General features: G+C 39.3%; 1 protein-coding gene across 2 annotated transcripts in view; it reads left to right on the plus strand.

Moving 5' to 3' along the window:
• Uso1 (USO1 vesicle transport factor) overlaps positions 1-22,080 on the plus strand; it is a 64,904-nt gene that overhangs the window by 4,223 nt on the left and 38,601 nt on the right. The window contains exons 2-8 of one of the 2 annotated variants that reach the window (XM_013350904.2): positions 7,639-7,725; positions 8,019-8,083; positions 12,714-12,790; positions 15,099-15,110; positions 20,657-20,757; positions 21,165-21,267; positions 21,418-21,473. In XM_013350904.2, coding sequence (XP_013206358.1) covers positions 7,639-7,725; positions 8,019-8,083; positions 12,714-12,790; positions 15,099-15,110; positions 20,657-20,757; positions 21,165-21,267; positions 21,418-21,473 — 501 coding nt within the window. The remainder of the gene's footprint in view (positions 1-7,638; positions 7,726-8,018; positions 8,084-12,713; positions 12,791-15,098; positions 15,111-20,656; positions 20,758-21,164; positions 21,268-21,417; positions 21,474-22,080) is intronic. The other variant, XM_005359497.2, reaches the window with a different exon arrangement.

Genomic DNA, 22,080 nt, shown 5'->3' on the forward strand with positions numbered 1-22,080 from the left:
TCTAGTTCCTGTTTTTCAAGAGTCTTCCATGATCTGCAGCTCTGTACCTAAAAGACTAAGTCTTGAAGCCGTATGATTTGGGGAGTAATCACACTCATCCTGAACTGGATTATCTCCTAGGGGAGAACACACCAGTTCATTTTTAGAGGCTTGTGTTTGTTTGCTTGTTTTTGAGAGAGTCTCATTTTGTAACCTAAGCTGGCCTTGAATTTAGAATTCTAGTGCTTCAGCTCTAATGCTGGGATTATAAACTGCCATGCCCAGCCTGGAAATTCTCTATACAGAAAATTTTATTTGTTTTTTCGAGACAGGGTTTCTCTTTAGCTTTGGAGCCTAAATTTCATGGTAGTCTTGTTAAAAGGTTTTCCTTTTAGGAATAGTTCACTTGTGGGGGAAAGCAAGGACATTGTTCTTTGTAGACCAGACTGGCTTCAAACTCACAGAGATCTACCTGCTTCTGCCTTCCAAGTGCTGGGATTAAAGGCGTGTGCCACCACCACCCGGCTATACAAAAATGTTATGCTGACTCTTTATTTAGCTGTTCCGAATATCATAGGGAAGTTACGCTTTTTTCTTTTTTATATCAGAGAAGTACTGTAAACATTCCTTGTATAAAGTGTTAATCAACTTTAATTTGAAAACTTATATGTGTGGGTATTTTGCCTATAAGCATGTGTGTGCCTAGTGCCCATGGAGGCCAGAGAGGTATTGGATCCCCTGGAGCTGGAGTTTCAGACAGTTATGAACTTCCATGTTGGTGCTGGGACTCTCTTAACCACTGAGCAATCTCTCTAGCTCCTGTACTGTTAGATTTTTAAGATGCTGGTATTTAAGACAGGCTGTTGGGTAAACAAATTTCATGGTAGTCTTGTTAAAAGGTTTTCCTTTTAGGAATAGTTCACTTATGGGGAAAGCAAGGACAGTACGTAAAGCAGTGTTGTGTCTTGGCAGATTCCAGTGTGATTGTGATAGAAATGGACTGTGTCGTAGTTGAGGTCATCAGAAGAGAAAACTGACCTTTTTCATTTTTCTCATCTTCAGAGTTACAGAGCTGCATTGGAAACAAATCCCTGCTCTTGCTTGTAGTCGATTACCCGTAACATTTTTATACTATTACTACGTTATTAACAAGTTAACTGTGGGTTCACATGAATTATTTTAGTCCTACCAAGAAGAGTCTTCCTTGGGAGTTCTTTTTTAGGAAGGTACAACTCTGTTTCAAACTCTGCATTGCCTGTGTGCCTGATGCCCAAGAAGGCCAAAAGAGGGTGACAGATCCCCTGAAACTGGAATTAGAGATGGCTGTGAATCACCATGTGGGTGCTGGGACCTCTCTGCAAGAGCAGCAAGTGCTCTAAATTTAAACTGAGCTATTTCTCAGTCTGTGATGTCACTGTCTTGCAAATTTAAGTTAACCTTCATCCTACTTTTATGTGACCCTGTACCCCTCTTTGCCTTTTGACAACTTTTCGTTTTCTGTTTCTTTTTTTTTTTTTTTAATTATGGGGGGCATGCGTGCCATGGCACAGGTATGGAGGGCAGCTTTTGTCGGTTTGTGAGGCGAGGTCCCTCCTCATTGAGCCTTCTTTCCAGGCCAGCCTTTCATTTTCTTTTCTTTTCTTTTTTTGGTTTTTCGAGACAGGGTTTCTCTGTGGCTTTGGAGCCTGTCCTGGAACTAGCTCTGTAGACCAGGCTGGTCTCGAACTCACAGAGATCTGCCTGCCTCTGCCTCCCGAGTGCTGGGATTAAAGGCGTGCGCCACCATCGCCCGGCTCCAGCCTTTCATTTTCATGTCCTCCTTTTTTCTTTCCTACTCACAGCTATCCCCATTGCTTTGGGGGGGAGGGTTAGTCTCCTTTGTGCATTAATAAATGACATTACCAGCCCCCCCCCACGTTTTTAGTTTTAATAAGCAGATCATTCAGTTACAGTTCTGAGTATATCTCAGTTGCCTGTTAGTGGGTTATTTCATGTTACTTGCTGAATGGAATTGTGAGTCTCAAGTGGCAATTATTAACAAAAAGGTATTCTAATAGTCACCCATGCTAATTTCATGATTCAAGTGCTTTATTGATGAGACTTTTATTTTGGATGTGGATTCAGTCTGTAGCCCGTCTGGTCTCTACTCAGTCCTCCTGCTGCAGTGTTCTGAGTAGCTGGAATCACAGATGTGTGCCACCACACCTTGGCTGTGTGTGTGCATATACAAATAATACCAATGACCATTAATTGTTTGACTATCTCCTGCATTTATAGTTAGCTCTCTTTCAGAGAGAAACCTGTTACTAATTAAGCATAAATCTTTTCATCTGTGTTAGATTTTACTCAAATTGTTTTTCTCTTTAAAACTTTTGGGGGGCTAGAGAGATGGCTCAGCAGTTAACAGCATTGGCTGCTCTTCCAGAGGAGCAGGGTTCAATTCCTGGCACCCACATGGCAGTTCATAACTGTCTGTATCTCCAGTTCCAGGGAATCTGACACCCTCACACAGACTTACAGCAGGTAAAACACCAGTGCACATGAAATAAAAACAAATCCTCGTCCTTGTATAGCATTTTGTTGTTTCGTACGAGAGCCACAAACCTTCACTGCAGGTGAAAGCACCAGCGAGGCTGGCAAGGCAGAGGAGAGCCCAGAGCCCAGAGGTGAAGCCCTGGCAACCTCTCCAGGCTAAATGATGGTACTGGCACTCAGCAGTAGCTAGAAATGCCATGGATGTAGGCCAGGGAGCCAGTTTTAGGTGGTCTGCAAACTTTGCTTTCCTCCTGCCCCACCACTCCATGTTCTGTGTTTGCTAGCTGCTGGGCCCATGCCTTTGTCTCTAAGAGGTGGATGTGGAATAGTGCCAATCTTAATTGGGACTTTATGAAGATTAAGTAAGTTTAAAAGTAGAAAGCGTTTTAGGATCCATCTAGCATGCGGTAAATGCTACAGTGACCATGTGTCTTAGTTTCTATTGCTGTGAAGAAACACCATGACCAAAGCAAGCTGGGGAGGAAAGGGTTTATTTATTTGGCTTGCACAAGTGCATCTAGTCACTAAAAGAAGTCAGGGCATGAACTGGAGGCAGGAGCTGATGCAGAGGCCATAAAGGAGTGCTGCCTCCTGATTTATCCCCATGGCTTGTTCAGCCTGCTTTCTTATAGAGCCAGGACCACCAGGGATGGCACCACCACAATGGGCTGGGCCTTCTCTCATAAATCACTAATAAAGAAAATGCCCTATGGCTTGCCTACAGTGGGATCTTATGGAGGCATTTTCTTAATTAAGGTTCCCTTTGTCTCGGATGACTTTAGTTTGTTTAGTTGGCATAAAACTACCCAGCTCACCATGTTTTACCAATACAGGTTAGCATTTATACATCTCTGAAGTCAGGATATAGCCTACAGTTGTGGTTAGTATTGTTATCCTGATGATATACATAATAATAGTGGGTCTCCACTGGTGGAAGGAGGGGGCTGAGCCTTGCAAGTTGTCCTCTAACAAACATACTTGCACATGCAGTAACAATAAATAAAGTGTGGAGCTAGAGAGATAACTCAGTGCCTCCAAGTCCTTGCTTCTCCTACAGTGGACCTGGGATCCGTTCCCAGCACCCACATGGCATCTCACAACTGTCTATAACTCCTGTTCCGGGGGGTCTAACACTCTCACACAGACATACATGCAGGCAAAACACCAATGTACAAAAAAATACAAATAAATTATTTTTACAAAATTAAAGGAAGAAAGAATTATTTATGGGTATTTAACGGTCATTTTTCAGTACAAGACATCCGCTATTAAGATTCCAGACGAGGACTATTTCTCTCTTTTGAAGTACTTAGTGTTTGAGGACCACTCATGGTTGAACTGTAGTAGGTGCAGACTCCATCACGGCACTCTGTGGTAGCACACCGGTGGCACAGCACTTAGGAGTTCAAGGCTAGCCTGAGCTAAATGAGAACCTGTAGGGACTCTACAGCCACCACGGCTGATGTTGGAGGAGAAACAGCTTCAGGAACCACAGGAGGACGTGTTCACAATGCTAGCATTCAGTGTTTGCCATTTGTCTCTACTTGAGACTCAAGCAGCTAACATTTGAACACTTAACCTTTGCAATTCTTCCTTCACTGTTGGAGATCTTATCACCTGCTGCTCATATTCAGGGTGACTGACTTCATCCTCCCAGAAGGAAGTGTCATGCTGCCTCTCTTTTGACAGCTACAACCAAATGAAAGAAAACACATTACTCATACCCAGATTCTATAAAGATTTGACCATTTTTGTTCAAACACAGGTCTATATTTTTATTTTTGTAGTATTAAATATGCTTTTTCTGTTTCGAACTTGTGACTCGAAGACTCCGAGTGTTTTCACTGCTGTGTAATTGTGCTCAGCTGCTCATCTTCACTGACGGCGGCGGTGCATGGCGTCCACACAGAGCACTTTGACTCCCTCGAAATGTGGTATCCAGTGTGATCACATTCTGCCCAATAAATTATAACTTCAAGGTCATGTTCGTAAATGAAGCTTTGTGTCCTTCATTCCTCTTTCCACTTGTCTCAGCCTGGAATTTGAACTTGATAGTAATAAAGAAACCTCATCAGTTCAAATTAATTAATTAATTAATTAATTGATTGATTTTCGAGACAGGGTTTCTCTGTAGCTTTTGGTTCCTGTCCTGGAACTAGCTCTTGTAGACCAGGCTGGCCTCAAACTCACAGAGATCTGCCTGCCTCTGCCTCCCCAGTGCTGGAATAACAGGCGTGTGCCGCCACCGCCCAGCTTCATCAGTTCAAATTAGCATAGTACTGGAGGTGATGGCTAGACCCTTCAGGGCTCTGAGGGGCAAAGTTCCCTGCTGCCAACTAGCTTGTACTTTTACTAGACAAAGGAAACTTCTTTCTCCTTTCAGCCCGTCTCTCTACTAGCCTTGCTCACAGCAGCTAAACCACTGCTGTCGAATACTTCATTCTACGGGTAACACAAACCCAAGCTCTGGGAGCTCAGCATGTGGACTCAATCCTTAGTGCAAGTGCACACATACATGATCCTGATATAAATATTCTGTTTTGGGGAGCAAACCATCATTTTTACTGAGTAGATTGATGATAATAATAAATATCCAATATCTATTATTACATATTTAAAAAAGCAAATCTCAGTAATTTTCACTTTTGAAAAGCTATCCCTTTGTATATACATATTTATTGGGGAGAAGAAAAGGAAAAAAGATATTATTCCTGGAAATGGGAAATGACATAAGACATCAATTGTAGACTATACATTGATTTTAATTAGTACAAGATTTATTTTGTTTCACTAGTTAACGAGAAAAAATATGAAGAAATCTCTATTAAACCCTCCTTTTACTCTGCATATCTAACACTGATGGCTGGCTTTATATCCTTTGCTTAACTGTCACTGTTGGGTCACTTATGTTTTAGCAAGCCACCATGGACATAGAATTGGTGTGCATCCTTAAGTACTCCTCTGAAGGAAAACCCAAGGTCAGCTTCCTGTGAGCCACTGGTCATATTTTTGCAATCAATGCAAAACCTTGTTTTAGCCAGGTGTAGTGACATCTCTAATCCCAGGACTCAGAGGCAGAGGCAGGTGATCTCTGTGAGTTCAAGACCAGTCAGGGCCACAGAGTGAGATCTTGTTTAAAAGGAAAATTGAAACAAAAATCTCTCAAACCAAAAATAGCCCCATTGTGTTTATGTTTATTTTTCTTTAAAGATGCTTCATTTAAAACATGTCTTTAACTCAAGGCCAGCAGCACCTCATGCTGAATGGAACCTAATTTTTCTTAAGGACACCTCTAACCTTCCTGTCCCTAGGAAAAGCCCTCAACACAGCACCCAGGAGGCGTCTGTTACAGAGAAACCACCAATAGCAAATAAAAACACAACAACTGTAATACTACACAGAGTGTAGAAAGAATTTTATTTACACTGAAAAGGTCCTACTTGGCCTCAGCTGGATGTGGAGTCTGGGAGTCTGTTTTCACTGCTCTGCACTGTCCTCAGACGAGCACTGCAGTCATTGGTTTGTGGCTGCAAATATGATTTAGTGAGTGTGCAGATAAGGAAACTGATAAGGATGCAGTGTGTCCTAAGTAGAGTTCTAAGTCCGCTTCACTACCTATGAAGTAGAAGTAACTAAACAAGATGCATTCTTGAGATTACTTAGTTTTGTTGGTCGATGGTGGTACTCACTTTTAATCCTGGCACTTGGGAGGCAGAGGCAGGTGGATCTTTGTGAGTTCTAGACCAGCATGGTCTACAAAGTGATTTCCAGAACAACCAGGACTTACACAGAGAAACCCTGTTTCAGAAAACAAAAACACAATGAAAAAAGATCACTTAGTATTTAAAATTTGAAGACATAAAAAATATTCTATTTCAACATAAGGAATAATAGCATATTTAGTATTTGAAAGTTATTTGACTTTATTATATGTGAAATAATTTTAAACTAGCTTTGAAAAATTAAAAAATTTCATATGAAAGTCTACATACAAGAAGAACACTAGCTTGAAGGTAGTTAACATTCTATTTTATGCAATGTAAAAAACAGTTTTTAAATTTGTGTTTTATTTAGCTGTGTGTGTGTATGTTTGAATGCATGTGCCATGATGTGCATGTGAAAATCAGGGACAACTTGTGGGGTTAATTCTCAGACCAGCAAGCTTATCGACAAACACCTTCACCTGATCAAGTATCTCACTGGCCCAGGAACAAAACATCTGAAACTTGAATTGAACTTTGCAAAGGTTGTCTGATCTGCTTTCTGTAGAGGCTTTGTCGTTCTATAATGATACTTTTTTTTTCAGGATTTGGGGTTTTGGATGGGATATTTGTCATTTTGAATATCTAATTTTTCAGTACAATTTTAAAAATACATGTTTATGGGTAGGCAGGATGGTTCTGTTGGTAAAGACACTTGCCACCAAATTTAAAGACCTAAGTTCAATTCCTCAGACCCACAGGGTGGAAGAAGAGAATGGTTTTCCACAGATCATGTCCTCTAACTTTGACACAAACACACATGCATGCATACATACACATGTGTACATACAAAATGAATTTTGTCTTACATACCTACTTTTGCTTCTGTGGTTTCATTTACCACTACTTCTATGGCTTATTTTTATTGTATGATGCTCTTTTTTATGTCAGTACAGTTGATTCTTTTGAGTAGCTACAACTGGGTTCACCAAATAATATACCGCAATGTATTTGACTTTTCCTCACTTAGTAGACAGCTGTTTAATGTTTTACCATTGTATCTAGTACTCTGATGTTTATTTTTAAGCTCAGTTTGAATTTTAATTTGACCCCTCTCGGTGGCAGTCATCCTGATAAGCACGTTTACAGAGCTCCAGTCCCACCGATGACTTCTCTTCATTCCCCAGCTGCCTTGACTTCCTTATGTGCCTTCTCACTTGCCCCTCCTACTTTTCAGGTCTCTTGTGTGTGGGGGGGGGACCGCTGTAATTTGATAATACTACCTAAATAAATAGACTTGGGAAAGACCACTTCCTCAGCGTCCCATTTGCTGATTTTCTCCAGAATTAACTGGTATAATTTTGGGAGTACGAAACTTGATTTCCTTTTTTTCTTGTAATGCTGTTTTATTTTTTATCGATAGATTCAAAAGCTCTGTGACCGAGTAGCTTCATCTACTTTACTGGATGACCGAAGGAATGCTGTGCGTGCTCTTAAATCCTTATCTAAGGTTTGTAACACTAAATGATTTCCTCCCCCACCCCGCCCTGTGTGTGAGTGTTCTGTCTGCAGGTGTGTATGCAGCACTTGCATGTGTAGTGCTCACAGAGGCCAGAAGAGGGTGGAGGAGTTACAGAAAGTTGTGAGCTGCTGTGTGGGTGCTGGGATCAACCCAGATACTCTGGAAGAGTGCCCAGTGCCCTGAACCACTGAGCCATCTCTACAGCCCCAAATTACTATTGGCTTTTTTTCAGTTGTGCATTGGTGATAATTAGTAATAACACTTTCCTGTTTTCTGTGTAGAAATACCGCTTGGAAGTGGGAATCCAAGCTATGGAACATCTTATCCATGTGTTACAAACGGATCGGTAAGTTTTGGTATTGATTTTTTCTTCTAATTTATTTTTTTTACTTTTAATTTGTTCTGTAGTTAACCATCATTATTCCAGAAGATAGTAACATTAAGTCTACTACACTTTTTACTCTTGGTTCTCATTTCAGTAAACATTTATCGGATACTAGGGACAAGCCACTGTGCTAAGCATTAGTTGACACATAAAAGTAGGACAGAATAACCAGATGTAGTAGTGCACACATGTAATCAAATCACTCAAGAAGTGCAGTAAGGAGGGTTAGGATTTAAGGTCATCGTTAGCTTCCTAGCAAGTTCTAGGCTAGTCGAGGCTACATGTGATCCTGTCTTGGAAAAAAAAAGGTGGGGAGTGGGTAATGTTGTAACTTAATGGCTTTAAGATTTTGATTTGTATTGGGTGAATGAATATACTGATACTCATTTTTAGAAATATATGCTACAGTATGTAAGTTAAATAGACTTTTTCCTTTTAGGACAGTAAATGCACAAGAGTGGTTATAAATCTGGCATGTCTTTAGAGAGTGATAACAGCCTATTTGTTTTTAGGACATTTTGTCTGTATTTCCTGTTTTAATTGCTTGTGCATAGATGGTTTTTATATCTTGCTCTGACAAAATGTCTGTAGAGCTTTAGTTCCTTGTCACACATTTCTGCTCCACTGAGATCCCACATAGGACCTCAAATTCAGAATCAGGACTGGGGAGGCAAGTGTTTGCTGTACACACTCCCAACACCCAGATAAAAGCTGACGTGGCACTTTGCTGCAGGGAGGAGACAGGTGGAGATCTCAAGGCCGCAGTTCTTGCCTGGTCTTCCTACTCCTGCCTATCTACCCACTTCAGCTATGTTTTCTTTTGAATTTATCCCAGTTAAAAGTGCCCTTTCATTATGTTAAAAACCAGAAACTCCCTGCTGAATTCATACCTGTAAGCCAAAGAAAGACAGCATGTTTTCAACCCTCAATGTGTCTATCCCTTAAATCATTTTCCTGGCTTTTTGCTGTGTTACAGAATATGAAAAGTTCTTTAAAATTTATTGTTTCAGAGTTTCTGGGTGGGAATTGAGGTGTGACTTAGCTAAGTAGACTGAAGGCCTCTTTAGCTGTAGTAGAAATATCAACAGAGACTGCAGTCAGCTTGATGTGCTGGAGGGTCAGTCACATGGCTGCTGCTCAGAGGCCTCAGCACTCCTCCATGTTGCTTTCTTTAGCCTGCTTGAGCGCACTCTGATAGAAGACAGTTGTGGAATGTCTCTGGAGCCTGTGGTCCAAGGGAGCAAGGAGACAGTCAGTACACTCCTGCTACTTACTCTCAGGTCACACATACTTAGTCATCAGAAATGAGTACATAAGTTGCCCCCATGTAAGGGGTGACTCATTAAGGCTCTGACTTCTGAGAGCTGCATCAGAGAGCTGTAGACATCATCTAAAACTACTACCACCTTTAAACTGTATTTTTTGCCTCTGATCTCTTTGTAACCTATGTTTTTATCGTGTTTTACCAATTCAATGTAGTGTGAAATCCAAAATCAAATTTATTTAATTTATTTTTATTTATTGGTGTGTGTGTGTGTGTGTGTGTGGTTTTTGTTTTTTAAGGCAGACTTTCCCTGTAAAGCCCTGACTGTTTTAGAGGTTGCTCTGTAGACCAGGCTGGCCTTGAACTCAGAGATCTGCCTATCTTTGCCTCCCGAGTATATCATCACTACCCGGCTATTTTATATTTTCCAAATACAAATCTTAGACCTTTTTAGGAAATTCTATTCCAAATACTTTATTTATTCTTATCATTGGAATTACTTAAATGATCCGCTCTAGGATCCACTTGTCTCTATTCCAACACTGGGGTCACGGGCACATACAACCATAGAGCTGTTGTATGTGGGTGCTCATGTTCACACAGGAAATGGCCTTTACCCACTGAGCCATCTCCGCAGCACAGGTTTCTTGAGGATTAAAGTCAGGGCCTACACATGCTGCACAGATGTCCTACCACTGAGTTGAAGACCCAGTCCTGAGTTGTGAGCTTTTAGGGGCAGCCCCGGTCATGTTAAAGAAAGTCTCTTATGGTTCGGGATTCTCATTTGTCTCTTATAAGGTGTGTTTCAAAATTTCTCAGAAACAGAGTCGTGAATAATTTGTGTAAAATCCTTTTTCCTTCAGTACTCCCATCTCTGATAACCTTCTGTGCTGTCATCTTCGTTCTCACTGTCCTTCCTCATGTGGGACCTTTGGGACATTCTTTCTCTGGATGCTGTTAACAATCCTCCATAAGAGGGAAAATCTGACAGATTTTGAAATTTGTCAGCAAGTATAAAATCTTGTGTTTCTTGATTATATAAATTTGCATATTTACTGCAAGGATTTTTTTGAGGAGACAAAGTATAGAGAAGTTAGACTACAGATAACACTATTTTACATATATATGAATGACATGGACATAAAATTAACTGGCTCTCTGCTCACTAGTTTTAAGGCTTGGTTTACTTTATAAATATATGATGTTTTAATAAACACATGCACTTCTGATCCTAACTCCAGTGTGTTTGCCATTTGCAACATGGCAAATGTCAAACGTAGAAGTCTTTGCTGGGGGCGGGGATGCAGTGGAATGCAGACCGTTCTAGATTGGGAATGTCAAACAGTCAACTTCATACATTGCTCCTTTAGATGACTCTTAAAAAAAGAAGTTGTACAGAGATGAGTGGGGATAAAGCTGAACACAGGAGCCTAGTTCATTTCTTCCACGGTAGTAAGTTAGTCCTTCCTTTCTGTTGGAGCAGGTGGCTCAAGTCTAAAACTTTTTTATTTTCTCATAATCACTTAGTCCAATGTTTGTCTTTGAATGCATTTAAGCTAGATGGCTCAATTGTTTCATCAAATTATAAATAAGAATTTCTGTATCATCTAAAAAAATAAACACATGCACACATACACATAAATAAACACTCATGGTTTGCTAAATGGGATTATCCTATCTAGTTTTTTGAAAGTTTTTTTTATGGATATGGGTGTTTGCCTGTTCGTATCTCTGTGCCTGGTGCCCATGAAGGTCAGAAAAGGGCATTAGATCTCCTGGGACTGGAATTATGGACAGCTGAGTGCTACCATATGGGTGCTGGGAATTGAACTAGAGTCTTCTAGAAGAACAACCAATGATCTTAACTTGTGAACTATCTCTCTAGCCCTTTATCTGTCCATTTTTAAACTTAGGCTTTTTTCCTACTTGACACCGTGTTAGGATTTGTTTAATAATCAATCATTCTATCACAAATTTTTTTCGGAGTGGGGGGAGAGATGTTTGTCTGTTTGTTTGTTTGTTTGTTTGTTTGCTTGTTTTTAAAGGCAGGATTTCTCTGTGTAACAGCCCTGGCTACCCTGGAACTCATTCTGTAGATCAGGCTGGCCTCAAACTCACCTGCCTCTGCCTCCCAAGTGCTGGGACTAGAGGCATGCGCCACAACCACCCAGCACATGTTCTTTTAAGATACTTTTTAATTGCTGTCTTATGTGTGTTATTTTCTAACTAGACAAGTTGATTTCTCAGTTTTTACAGTTCTGTTCTTTTTGTTGGTGGTGGTTTTCTTTTGGTTGTTTTGGTTTTCAAGACAGGGTTTTTCTGTATAACCTGGCTGTCCTGGAACTCAGTCTGTAGAACAGGCTGGCTTTCTGCTTCCCAAGTGCTGGGATTTAAGTTATGTGCTACCACTGCTCAGCAATTTTTACAATTTTTAAAATTGTTTACACCAGGCAGTGGTGGCACATGCCTTTAATTCCAGCACTTGGTGGATCTCTGTGAGTTCGAGGCCAGCCTGGTCTACAAGAGCTAGTTCCAGGACAGGCTCTAAAACTACAGCGAAACCCTGTCTCAAAAAAAAAAAAAAAAAAAAAAAGCCAGGGCCTGGAGAGATAGCTCAGTGGTTAAGAGCATTGTCTGCTCTTCCAAAGGTCCTGAGTTCAATTCCCAGCAACCACATGGGGCTCACAGCCATCTGTAATGGGGTCTGGTGCCCTCTTCTGGCCTGCAGGCATACACACAGACAGAATATTGTATACATAATAAATAAATAAATAAATAAATAAATAAATAAATAAATAAATAAATAAATAAATAAATATTTATAAAAAAAAGATTTATTATATATACAGTGTTCTACCTGCATGTGTCCTTTCAGGCCAGAAGATGGCACCAGATCTCATTACAGGTGGTTTTGAGCCACCATGTGGTTGCTAGGAATTGAATTCAGGATATTTGGAAGAGCAGTCATTGCTCTTAGCCGCTGAGCCATCTCTCCAGCTCCTAATTTTTATAATTCTCAATCAATCTTTATGTAGTCTCTTATTTTATTGTCTGATGAAGATGATGATGATGTAGAAAGGTCTCACTATGTAATCCAGCCTGGTCTGTAACTTGCAGCCATCCTCCTCCTCCCTCTGCCTCCTGAGTACTGAGATTACAGGCAGGAGTCACCACACCCAGCTGTACACATTCCTACTACTTTCTTAGATTAGATTTGTAGATAAGAAATGAATATTTTGTTGATCTTCTGGAGGAACTACCTAGAATTGAACACAACAGTTTAAATCCAACCAGCAGTCTGTAAGTATAATAATTTCTCTTTTTCAGTTCTGATTCTGAAATAATAGCTTATGCTTTGGACACACTCTATAATATAATATCTAATGATGAAGAGGAAGAAGTAGGTAAGTTTCCAGTTATTTTACTGTGCTTCTATGTATAAACTAGGTTATGCCAATTTTGCTTTAAAGTTGAGTTTATTATTTTATAAACATGTTCGCTATTCACAGGTGTTTTCTTTTTAAGTTACTCTTAATCAGTAAAGATCTACCCTCAGTCCCGAGTAGTGTCTAGGATGAAGCTCAGTGTGTGATCTGAGCCGTATGACAAGGTGGAGTAAGGTTTCTGTCCTGAAATCAGGGACTGTGCGGCCTGGGCTAAGCCAAGTTCAGTCTCCTTCCTGAGCTTCCAGAACATTAGGATTACAGGCTCTACCACTTCTCACCTACACCCTTCCTTCTTTTAAATGCTTATTCTTCAGATACTGTGACATTTCAAATAAAAAGTGTTTTAGTAGATTCTCTTTCACCTCACTCACCTCCCCCAGATCCTGTTCTCTTTCTTTTGTTGTTTGTTTTTTGGTTTGTTGTTGTTGTTGTTGTTGTTCTAGACGGGGTCTCGCTGTGTTGCTCTGGTTGTCCTAGAATTCACTGTATAGACCAGGCTGACCCCAAGATGCTCTTGCCTCTACTTTGTGAGTGCTGGTGTTACAGGCGTGGTGAGCACCACACTGCCGGTCCTTCTTACCTAAGCGTTTTTTCTTTGGGTTATAATTAAGTACTATTCTTATTAGCCTCGCAGAGTTCAATAATCTCTTTGATTGTTGGCTGATCTCTGTATGTGTTATTACCATTGTGCCTGTTAAGGGTTAGAAGCTAAGTTAGGGAATGTCTCTACTAATACTTAAATCGTTATTTTCCTGAGACTTTGTTAATTTATAAAGAGCAACAATTTATTAAATTTAGAAAGGTTTTTTAAAATTATTTTTTCTTTGTTACTTCATGAGAGGCTTGGTTGGATGTCTGTACCTTTGTTGTGTAAATAGTGAAAATTTCTTCAGTGAGTAACATTTCCTAGTGCTACTGAGAACATGCCACACAGCCAGTGTTGGTTACAATAAGACATTAGTGGGGTTTCCATTATTTTAGAGGAAAAAGCAGACATATTCATGTGTTTTACAATTCTAATTTATGCTGATATATAACAAAACAAAATTGTAAATAAATATTGGCCTTGCGCATATTTTGTTAACAGTTGACCAGAAAAGCATGTGCTTGTTAACCCACAGAGTACTGGTAGTGTGAGTGTTTGGAGTGATGTGTTGGGTGGTCATGGTCATGGTCCCATAGAATGAAGTACGCTTTTTTTACAATTTCATTTCTCTGTGGTATACCTTACTTAGAAGTTTATTAATTTCTAAAGGGCAAAAATATTTAGTAAACATAATTTATTTTCTGTAGAAAAAGAAATTGAACACATAGCCACTTAAACATATACACAAAAATATTTCTTGAAGAAAAGGTACTTGCTTCTTCTAGTGTTTATCAGATGAGAAAATTAAATGCAACATACCTTTTGTTGTTTGCAGCAAGGGTCTGTGTAGTTCTGGCTGTCCTGGAACTCACTTTGTAAACCAAGTTGACTCCAAATTCATAGATCTTCCTGCCTTTGCCTCTCACATGCTGGGATTAAAGGCATGCCAAACCATGCCCAGCCACTCAGCACACTTGTTAAAAAATGGCTTAAAACCCCTCCATTTCTTAGATATTCAGTATGGGAGGTGGTTTTTTCTTGTGTGTATTTAGGATTACTATGTTTTACTTACTTGCATTTTTTGAGACATTCTCACTGTTTTATTGAGGCATGAACTCAACGCATAGCTCAAGCTGGCCCTGCATACCTAGTCTTTGTATACCGGCTTCCTGGATGCTAGGATTTTAGGCAGGTGCCACAGTGCCTGCTTCTGTGCTATTTATTTTTAATTCATCATTCAAAAGTCTATGATAAAATAGGAAAACAACTTTGGATAAATGGTAGCAGTAATTTTTTTAGGGACTTTTTCTTCAGTTAAGTGAGTAAGTTTAAAAATTTTTAAACTAGATATTAAGAAGTGTGTTCTTGAGTTGTGTTCTCAGTGCCTTCTCTTTAATGCTTCACTGCAAGGTAACTCTGCAATGACCTACGAACTATTTAGAGCTCTTTATTTTGGGAATATTTTATAACCCGTTAGTGATAAATCTGTCTCATAGCCCTAAAAATATAGTATATTCCATGTGTCTTGGATGCTCCCCAGCTGTTTGCCTTAAATGATGGAATCTCATTTTCCAAGAACTACACTGCTTCCTTAATCTGCTCCTGTGTTTATACAGATAGATGTGAATAGCTTTCCTTGTCACCTGCTTCTTATTTATTTATTTTTATCTACCTTTTCAGATGATGTTGAAGGTAAAGGTTTGCATTTTCATATGCATGATGCTTTAGACTTAAGACCTGGTAATATAAAAGGACACTGTCAAATGCTGTTTCTTCTGGCTTCTAAAAACTCTGACATTGGTTTGCGTGTGTCAGATCTGTTATTAAACAGGAATATTTAATAATCTTCTGTCCATACCATGAAACAATTCTAGTATTTCTTTTAATAAAATCAAAAATTTCCCCCAGATCCATTTTATTTAAATTTGTTTTGTATACGCTTTCTGGAAAGCAAATTATTTATAAGCACTATTTGAATATGTATACACATAGATGCATATATATCTACTTAACTGAGTGAGCTGGAAAGCACTCAGTGCAGAGAACACATGTGTATTGATGTTGTCCCTTTAAAGTGCCAGTGCACAGCTGTGCTCCGGGTACTGACCTTCTACATCGGTTTCTAGAGTTCACTGATACTTACCCTCTGTGATCTGTTTGACTTCCAGTAACTTTTAACCATAATTTTTTTCTTTGTAATTAAAATAATTTTCTTATTTTGTTTAACTAATATTCCTAAATATTTTAGAATGAATGAAATATTATCTAAACTAGATTTAAAATAACAGTTACCAATACCTAACAGAAAACTAACATACTAAAATGCTATTTCTACTTTTTATGGCATTTAAGTCTGTTTCTTGAAATCAGAGAATCACGGAACACTGCCGTGACTCTTGTCTGACTGTTTCTTTGGAATGGTACAGATCAGGAGTTGTTGTTTCTACTGTTGTTTTCTCATATTTGTGTAGAGCTTTAAAGTGCACAGAGTCCTTTCATGTCAGTGTCTTACTTAAGCCTCATAGCAGCCTCAAGGTAGGTGTTGTTTCTCTTTCCTCAGATTAACCAAACCAAAGACTGGCCGTTGTCCTCATACACTATGACATGGCTGACAGACAGTGTCTTCTCTCTCACTGTTCTTTCTTGTTTTTAAATACTCCATGGATTTTTCAGTTGAATAAAGTGTGGCCAATTTTACATTCTAACTAGAACTTAGAACTGTGTAATTTACATAATTGGTTGATAGAAAATTCAGATAAGCATTTAAAAATAGGCATACCTGCTTAACTGTCAGGCCACATTTGTAAAAGATTACCTGATGTTCTAGCTTTGTTACTTAGGTCTACTTTAGTTAGAATATCTCATTTTCTTCTCTTTTTTCAGGGGACTGGAGTCGGGGGTTTTGGATTTTTGAGATAGGGTTTTGTAATGTGGTCCTTGCTGTCCTGGAACTCATTTTGTATGTCAGCCTGACTTAGAACTTGCAGTGATCCTCCTGTCTCTGTTTCTGAGTGCTGAAATTACAGGCATATGCCACCGTGCTCTACTTTAGATCACCTCCTTTTAAACGGCAGTTTTTCTCTCTAGAGTATAGATTGTGAACTTGGAATGGAGTTCCATTAAAAGGTCCCACAGTACTTTTCAAACAGTTTACACTTCTGGAAAACATACCCCTATAAATACATTTTAAGAACATATCTGTGTGTTTAGTTAAAAGCTAATTGCATAAATAGATCTGGAAAGTGGTAGGATATGTGGGGTATGTATATATACACACATATGGACTTAAGATCTAGTCTTTGACTTTACTCTTCTGTTTTAGGTTTATCTTTGCTTTAACAATAGATCACATTTTTCCCACTTACATTAATGGATCACCTATTTTTACAGGTTAGAGAAAGTGTTGCACATAGTATATAAACTAAGATTAGAGAGATAAAATCATCTGTGATATAAGTATGCCCGTGTGACAAGATGATTTGTCTCATGCTTTTGTCTGTATGTATAATAGATATAATTTTGTTTTGTCTTATTGAGACAAGGTCTTTTTCTACATAGCTCTGGCTTACCTGGAACTTACTGTGTAAACCAGGCTGGCTTTCAACTCACAGAGATCTGCCTGCCTCTGCCTCTCAGATTGCCAGGATTAAGTGTGTACCACCATGCCAAGCTAGATAAAATTTCTTATGGCTGTAGTTTTAATTTACAACTTTTAGACATGATTAACTTAATAGTTTTAACAATTTTATTTACCACTAAAAGCTTTGTGTACTATTGCTTAGCTAGTTTGAGGCATCCATTAAAGTTTGGAAGTGCTGAGGTCAGAGAGATGGGTCAGTGGTTAAAAACCCTGGCTGCTCTTCCACAGGGCCCTAGGCTCCTTTTCCCAGCACTCTCAGATGGTGGCTCCCGACCTTCTTTAACTCCTGTCCCAGAGGATCTTATACCCTCTTCTGGCCTCTGCAGGCACTGCATGCATTTGGTACTCAAGCATTCAAGCAGGGAAAACACCCATACATATAAAATAAAAATAAATAAATCTTGGACCTAGAAAGCTGATTCTGTGGTTAAGAGCACAGGCTGCTCTTCCAGAGGACGTCATTCAATTCCCAACAACCACATGGCAGCTCACAACTGCCTGTAATTCCAGTTCCAGGGAATCTGGTGTCCTCTCATTGACATACATGCAGGCAAAACATCAATGCACACAAAAATAAATAAAATATTTAAAATAAAATGTTTTAAAAAATAAATCCTGGATGTCCTGCCTTAGGGCTGTGATTTTTTTTTTTAAAGGTTGATGGTTGTCCTGGTTAGTTTTGTCAAGTTGATACAAACCTAGGCATATCTAGGAAGAATGAACTTAATTTAGAAAATGGCTGCATAAGGTTGGCCTGTAGGCAAGAACACAGGTGATTGATATGATTCTGGTAATTGTTGTGGGAGGGCCCAGCCATTGTGGTGGTGCCACTTCTGGGCAAGTGGTCCTGGAATATTTAAGAGTGTTTAAGGCAGTGGTAGTGCACTCCTTTGATCCTAGCACTCAGGCGGCAGAGGCAGGGGGATCTCTGAGTTCAAGGCCAGCCTGTTCCACTCTGAGGCCCCACAAAATTCCTACCAGGATTATAAGCGCTGAGAAGCTGTTCAACTCTTTTGTCAGGAACATGTGTCTCTAGGCTCTTGCTTTCAGCATATGCATGTTACAATGCCCCACTATTCTATATTTTGAAAAGCTCACAAGGCTCAAAGTATAGGTTAATTGTTTGTAATTACCTACATAGAAATGTTTCAGCATTTGATGAAGCAACTCACAGGCTGGAGAGATAGATGCTCAGGGGTTAAGAGCATTTGTTGCTTTTGTGGAGGACCCAGCCCTTATCGTGGTTCACAGTCATCCATTAAAATAGTTTTAAGCACCAAGCACGCACATGGTGCAGATGCAGGCAGAATGCTCATGCATGTAAGTTAAAAAGTAAATACATCTTTTTAAATTAGCAAAAAAAATATTTTATAGGATGAGTCCATGAAATCGGTACTTTTTCCCTTCTTTGACTAGTTTACTTAGTTAGTTAGTTAGTTAGTTAGTTAGTTAGTTAGTTAGTTAGTTTGTTCTTATTTATTTTATGTGTATTTATTTATTTAGTTTGTTTTTATTTATTTTATGAGTGTTTTGTCCGCATGCTTGTCTGTATACCACTTACATGCCTGGTGCCTATCAAGGCCAGAAGAGGGCATAGGATCTCCTAGAACTGGAGTTACAGGCAGTTATGAGCCAACATGTGAGTGCTGGGAATTGAGCCTGGGTCCTCTGGAAGAGCAGCCAGTGATGTTAACCACTGAACCATCTCTACAACCCCAGTATGCAACTTTAAGAGGGTATTCAGTTGCTTCTAGTTCAGGACTACTGGAATTGATTAGATCAATTTTTATCAACTTTTTTTTAATGATTTAGGCTTTTGTATATGTTAATTTTGTAGCTGTAACAACACCACAATCAAAAGCACTTAGGGCAGGAAAGGACTTATTTGGCTTTCCCTTCTGAGTCAGTTTATCACTGAAGGAAGTCGGGGTGGGAAGTTGAAGCAGAAACCAGGGATGAATCCTGCTTGCTGGCTCCTGCTCATTCTTAGCTTCTTAAATACAGCCTGGGACCACCTGCTCAGGGCACAGTGCCAGCCACAATGGACTGAGTTTCAGACCTAACCTGCTCTCTGTGACACCTTCCCTCAATCCTCCACTCCTGTCTTTCATCTTTCATGCCTTCAAATCCAGTACCATGGTGGGACTCTGAGACCTTGCTGCATTCTACTGTCAGCTTGAGATACAGGCTTGGACCACAGCTTCCCAGCACTGACCTAAGGAAAGACTTTCCTGTTGTCCCAGTGAAGCGGACTTCGCCTCAGTGAAGCTGATCTCTTATCAATCACAGCTGACCTTTCAGCCCCGGCAGACCAGCATCCCATTGCCTCAGTGAAGCACAGTGGTTCTGATCTCTTCTTAATCGTAGCTGATTCTTCAGCCCCAATGGATCAGTACACACAGATTCCTCTTTTGGGAAGAGATATGTTTACTATATCTGAATGAATATTTTGCCTGATGCTCGCAGGGGTGAGCAGAGGACTTTGGATCCCCTGGAACGTGGGATCTGAAGTTATGAATAGTCATAAGTCACCATGTGGGTGCTGGGAACCCAATCCAGGTCCTCTGCAGCAGCAACTGTGCTCTTAGCTGCTGAGCATCTCTTCCCCTATTGATTCTTAATCCAAAATGTCACAAACTGTTTTAAGAGTCTTTGAAACCACACAGGCCTCACTGTTTGCATTTCTTTCAACGTTCGTTTCTTTCAAGGCTCCCGCAAGAATGAACGCTTATTAAGAGTTGGATGATTTTTCCAACCTAAAGTTCCGAAGTATTCCACAATCCTCTAACAAAAACAGTCCAAGGCACAAAGCCTATGGCCGGCGTTATCACAGCATCCCACTCCTAGTACTTACTTTCTTTCTAGTTTTATTCTGTTGCTATGATACACTCAAGGCCATCATCCTGCCTCAGCCTCATAAGTGCTGGGATTATAGGCATGCACTACCACTTAGGTCCTTAAAATGTTAGTCATTTTAGAACTTAATATTGTAAAGAAATTCAGTGTTAAATTCTGCTTTTATTGCTAAATGCTGTTCTTGGTTCTATATGAAAACAATACTGGATGCTCTGAAGATGATTGGTTTAATTTTATAATTAAATTACACTAACAAATAAAAATCAGCAATGAATACTGTTTTGAGATTTATTGATTTAGAGATATAATTTATGTAAAATAAAATTTGCTTCTAGAAGTTGTATAGTCTTGAAAGTTTAGACAAAAGAATCGGTAGTGTTTGATGGGATGTGGCACTGTGGTTAAGTGCTTGCCACCATAAACAAAGTTCTGGTCCAAACCCCAGCACTGAAGGAAAAAAAAATGGTAGAACCATATTCAAGACAGAATATTTCTACCACCCTAAGCAATTCCCTTATCCTAATAAAAGTCTAACCTGGTGTCTTTGAGGAAACATGAAATCTAACTGGCCTTGAAAGTGAGTTCACAAGTAAAGTTTTCACTCATGACTGTATAACTAATACCAGCCATACTGTTGAATTGTTTATATTCCAGAAAAATGACCATTTTTGTTTAACTCTTCAGTGGAAGGATACTTTAACACAGCATCATGTTGAACTACTTTGTTCTTTGACTATTACAGAAGAAAATTCTACAAAACAGAGTGAGGATTTGGGAAGCCAGTTTACAGAAATTTTCATTAAGCAGCCAGAAAATGTCACTCTCCTGTTATCTTTGTTGGAGGTAAATAGGGAACATTGACCTGTCATGTTAATAAGCTGCTTTTGTTGGCTTTGTGGATGTTACTGAGGATGTAATATGTACATACTTTCAAAGGAGTAAAGTTTGTTGTATCATGTTTTTTGAATGCATGTGAGAGATCCTTGTGCATGCTATAGGAAATATGTAATTTACTAAAATAATATGCATCTTATTTCTAGTTTTACAAAGTATTTTATCATTAACATTTTAGTTGATTTAATCAATTAACACTAACTCTTACTGCTTTTTATTTCTTAAAATTCATTTGTAAAGTTTACTGAAATTCTGTTTTTTACTTGTAGCTTCTCATTGCATTATTAGTTGAAAATAATGTTTTTCTTGAAAATAGGGATTACAATTGTTAAACAGCTGGCATTCTTCCATTGCAGGAGTTTGATTTTCATGTCCGCTGGCCTGGCGTGAGACTCCTGACTTCTCTTTTAAAGCAACTAGGGCCCCCTGTGCAGCAGATTATCCTGGTCAGTCCCATGGGTAAGTGACTTGGCCTGTGTAATTTTGAGTAAGAAGATGAGGATCGTTTTCTAGAAGTGAGTGAAGTGATGCCTTAATAAATTGTGATCTAAATCACTGTTTGTGTTTTTAGTCTGCCTGTATGTTCCTCATGGCTGTTCCGTGTTCTAGGTGTTTCCAGACTTATGGACTTACTGGCAGATTCCAGAGAAATTATACGTAATGATGTAAGTTCATTTTGGTGCGGGAGCCCACATGATGCTTACTTTCTCTCTTTGTGAATGAAATCTTTTTAAGTTAAGAAAAGTTAGTTTGGGAAAGATGGGATGATGGTCAGTCATTTAGACCTTTTAAACTTGTATTGTTTTCTTATCTTCTGCCTAGCGAGTATTTAGAGTTAGACAAACCATTTGCTCTTCAAATTTACTACTTCCATATGTTTAAGCTTTCCTTTTGGTTTTTCGAGACAGAATTTCTCTGAAGTAGAAGCTGTGCTTTTTCCCATGAGATATTTATTGTCTCTTTCACCATGTGGCCACCTACGAACTCATAAGTACTTGCTGTGTAATACCGAAAAATAGGGCTGGAGAGATGGCTCAGCAGTCAGAATAGTGACTGCTCTTGCAGAGAACCTGAATTCAGTTCCCAGCACCCACATGTCAGCTCATAATTTGTCTGTGATTCCAGTTCCTAGGGGTCCTATGGCCTCCATAAGGCATGCAAGTAGTAAAAGGCAGGCAAAACACCTATATCCATAGACAGAAATGAGTAAGAAGCAGTAACATAAGGTTTTCTTAATGGTAAGTGACAAAAGGTATAAACTTATGCAGCTTA

This window comes from Microtus ochrogaster, linkage group LG1, assembly GCF_000317375.1.
Source record: "Microtus ochrogaster isolate Prairie Vole_2 linkage group LG1, MicOch1.0, whole genome shotgun sequence".
Taxonomy (NCBI): Eukaryota; Metazoa; Chordata; class Mammalia; order Rodentia; family Cricetidae; genus Microtus; species Microtus ochrogaster.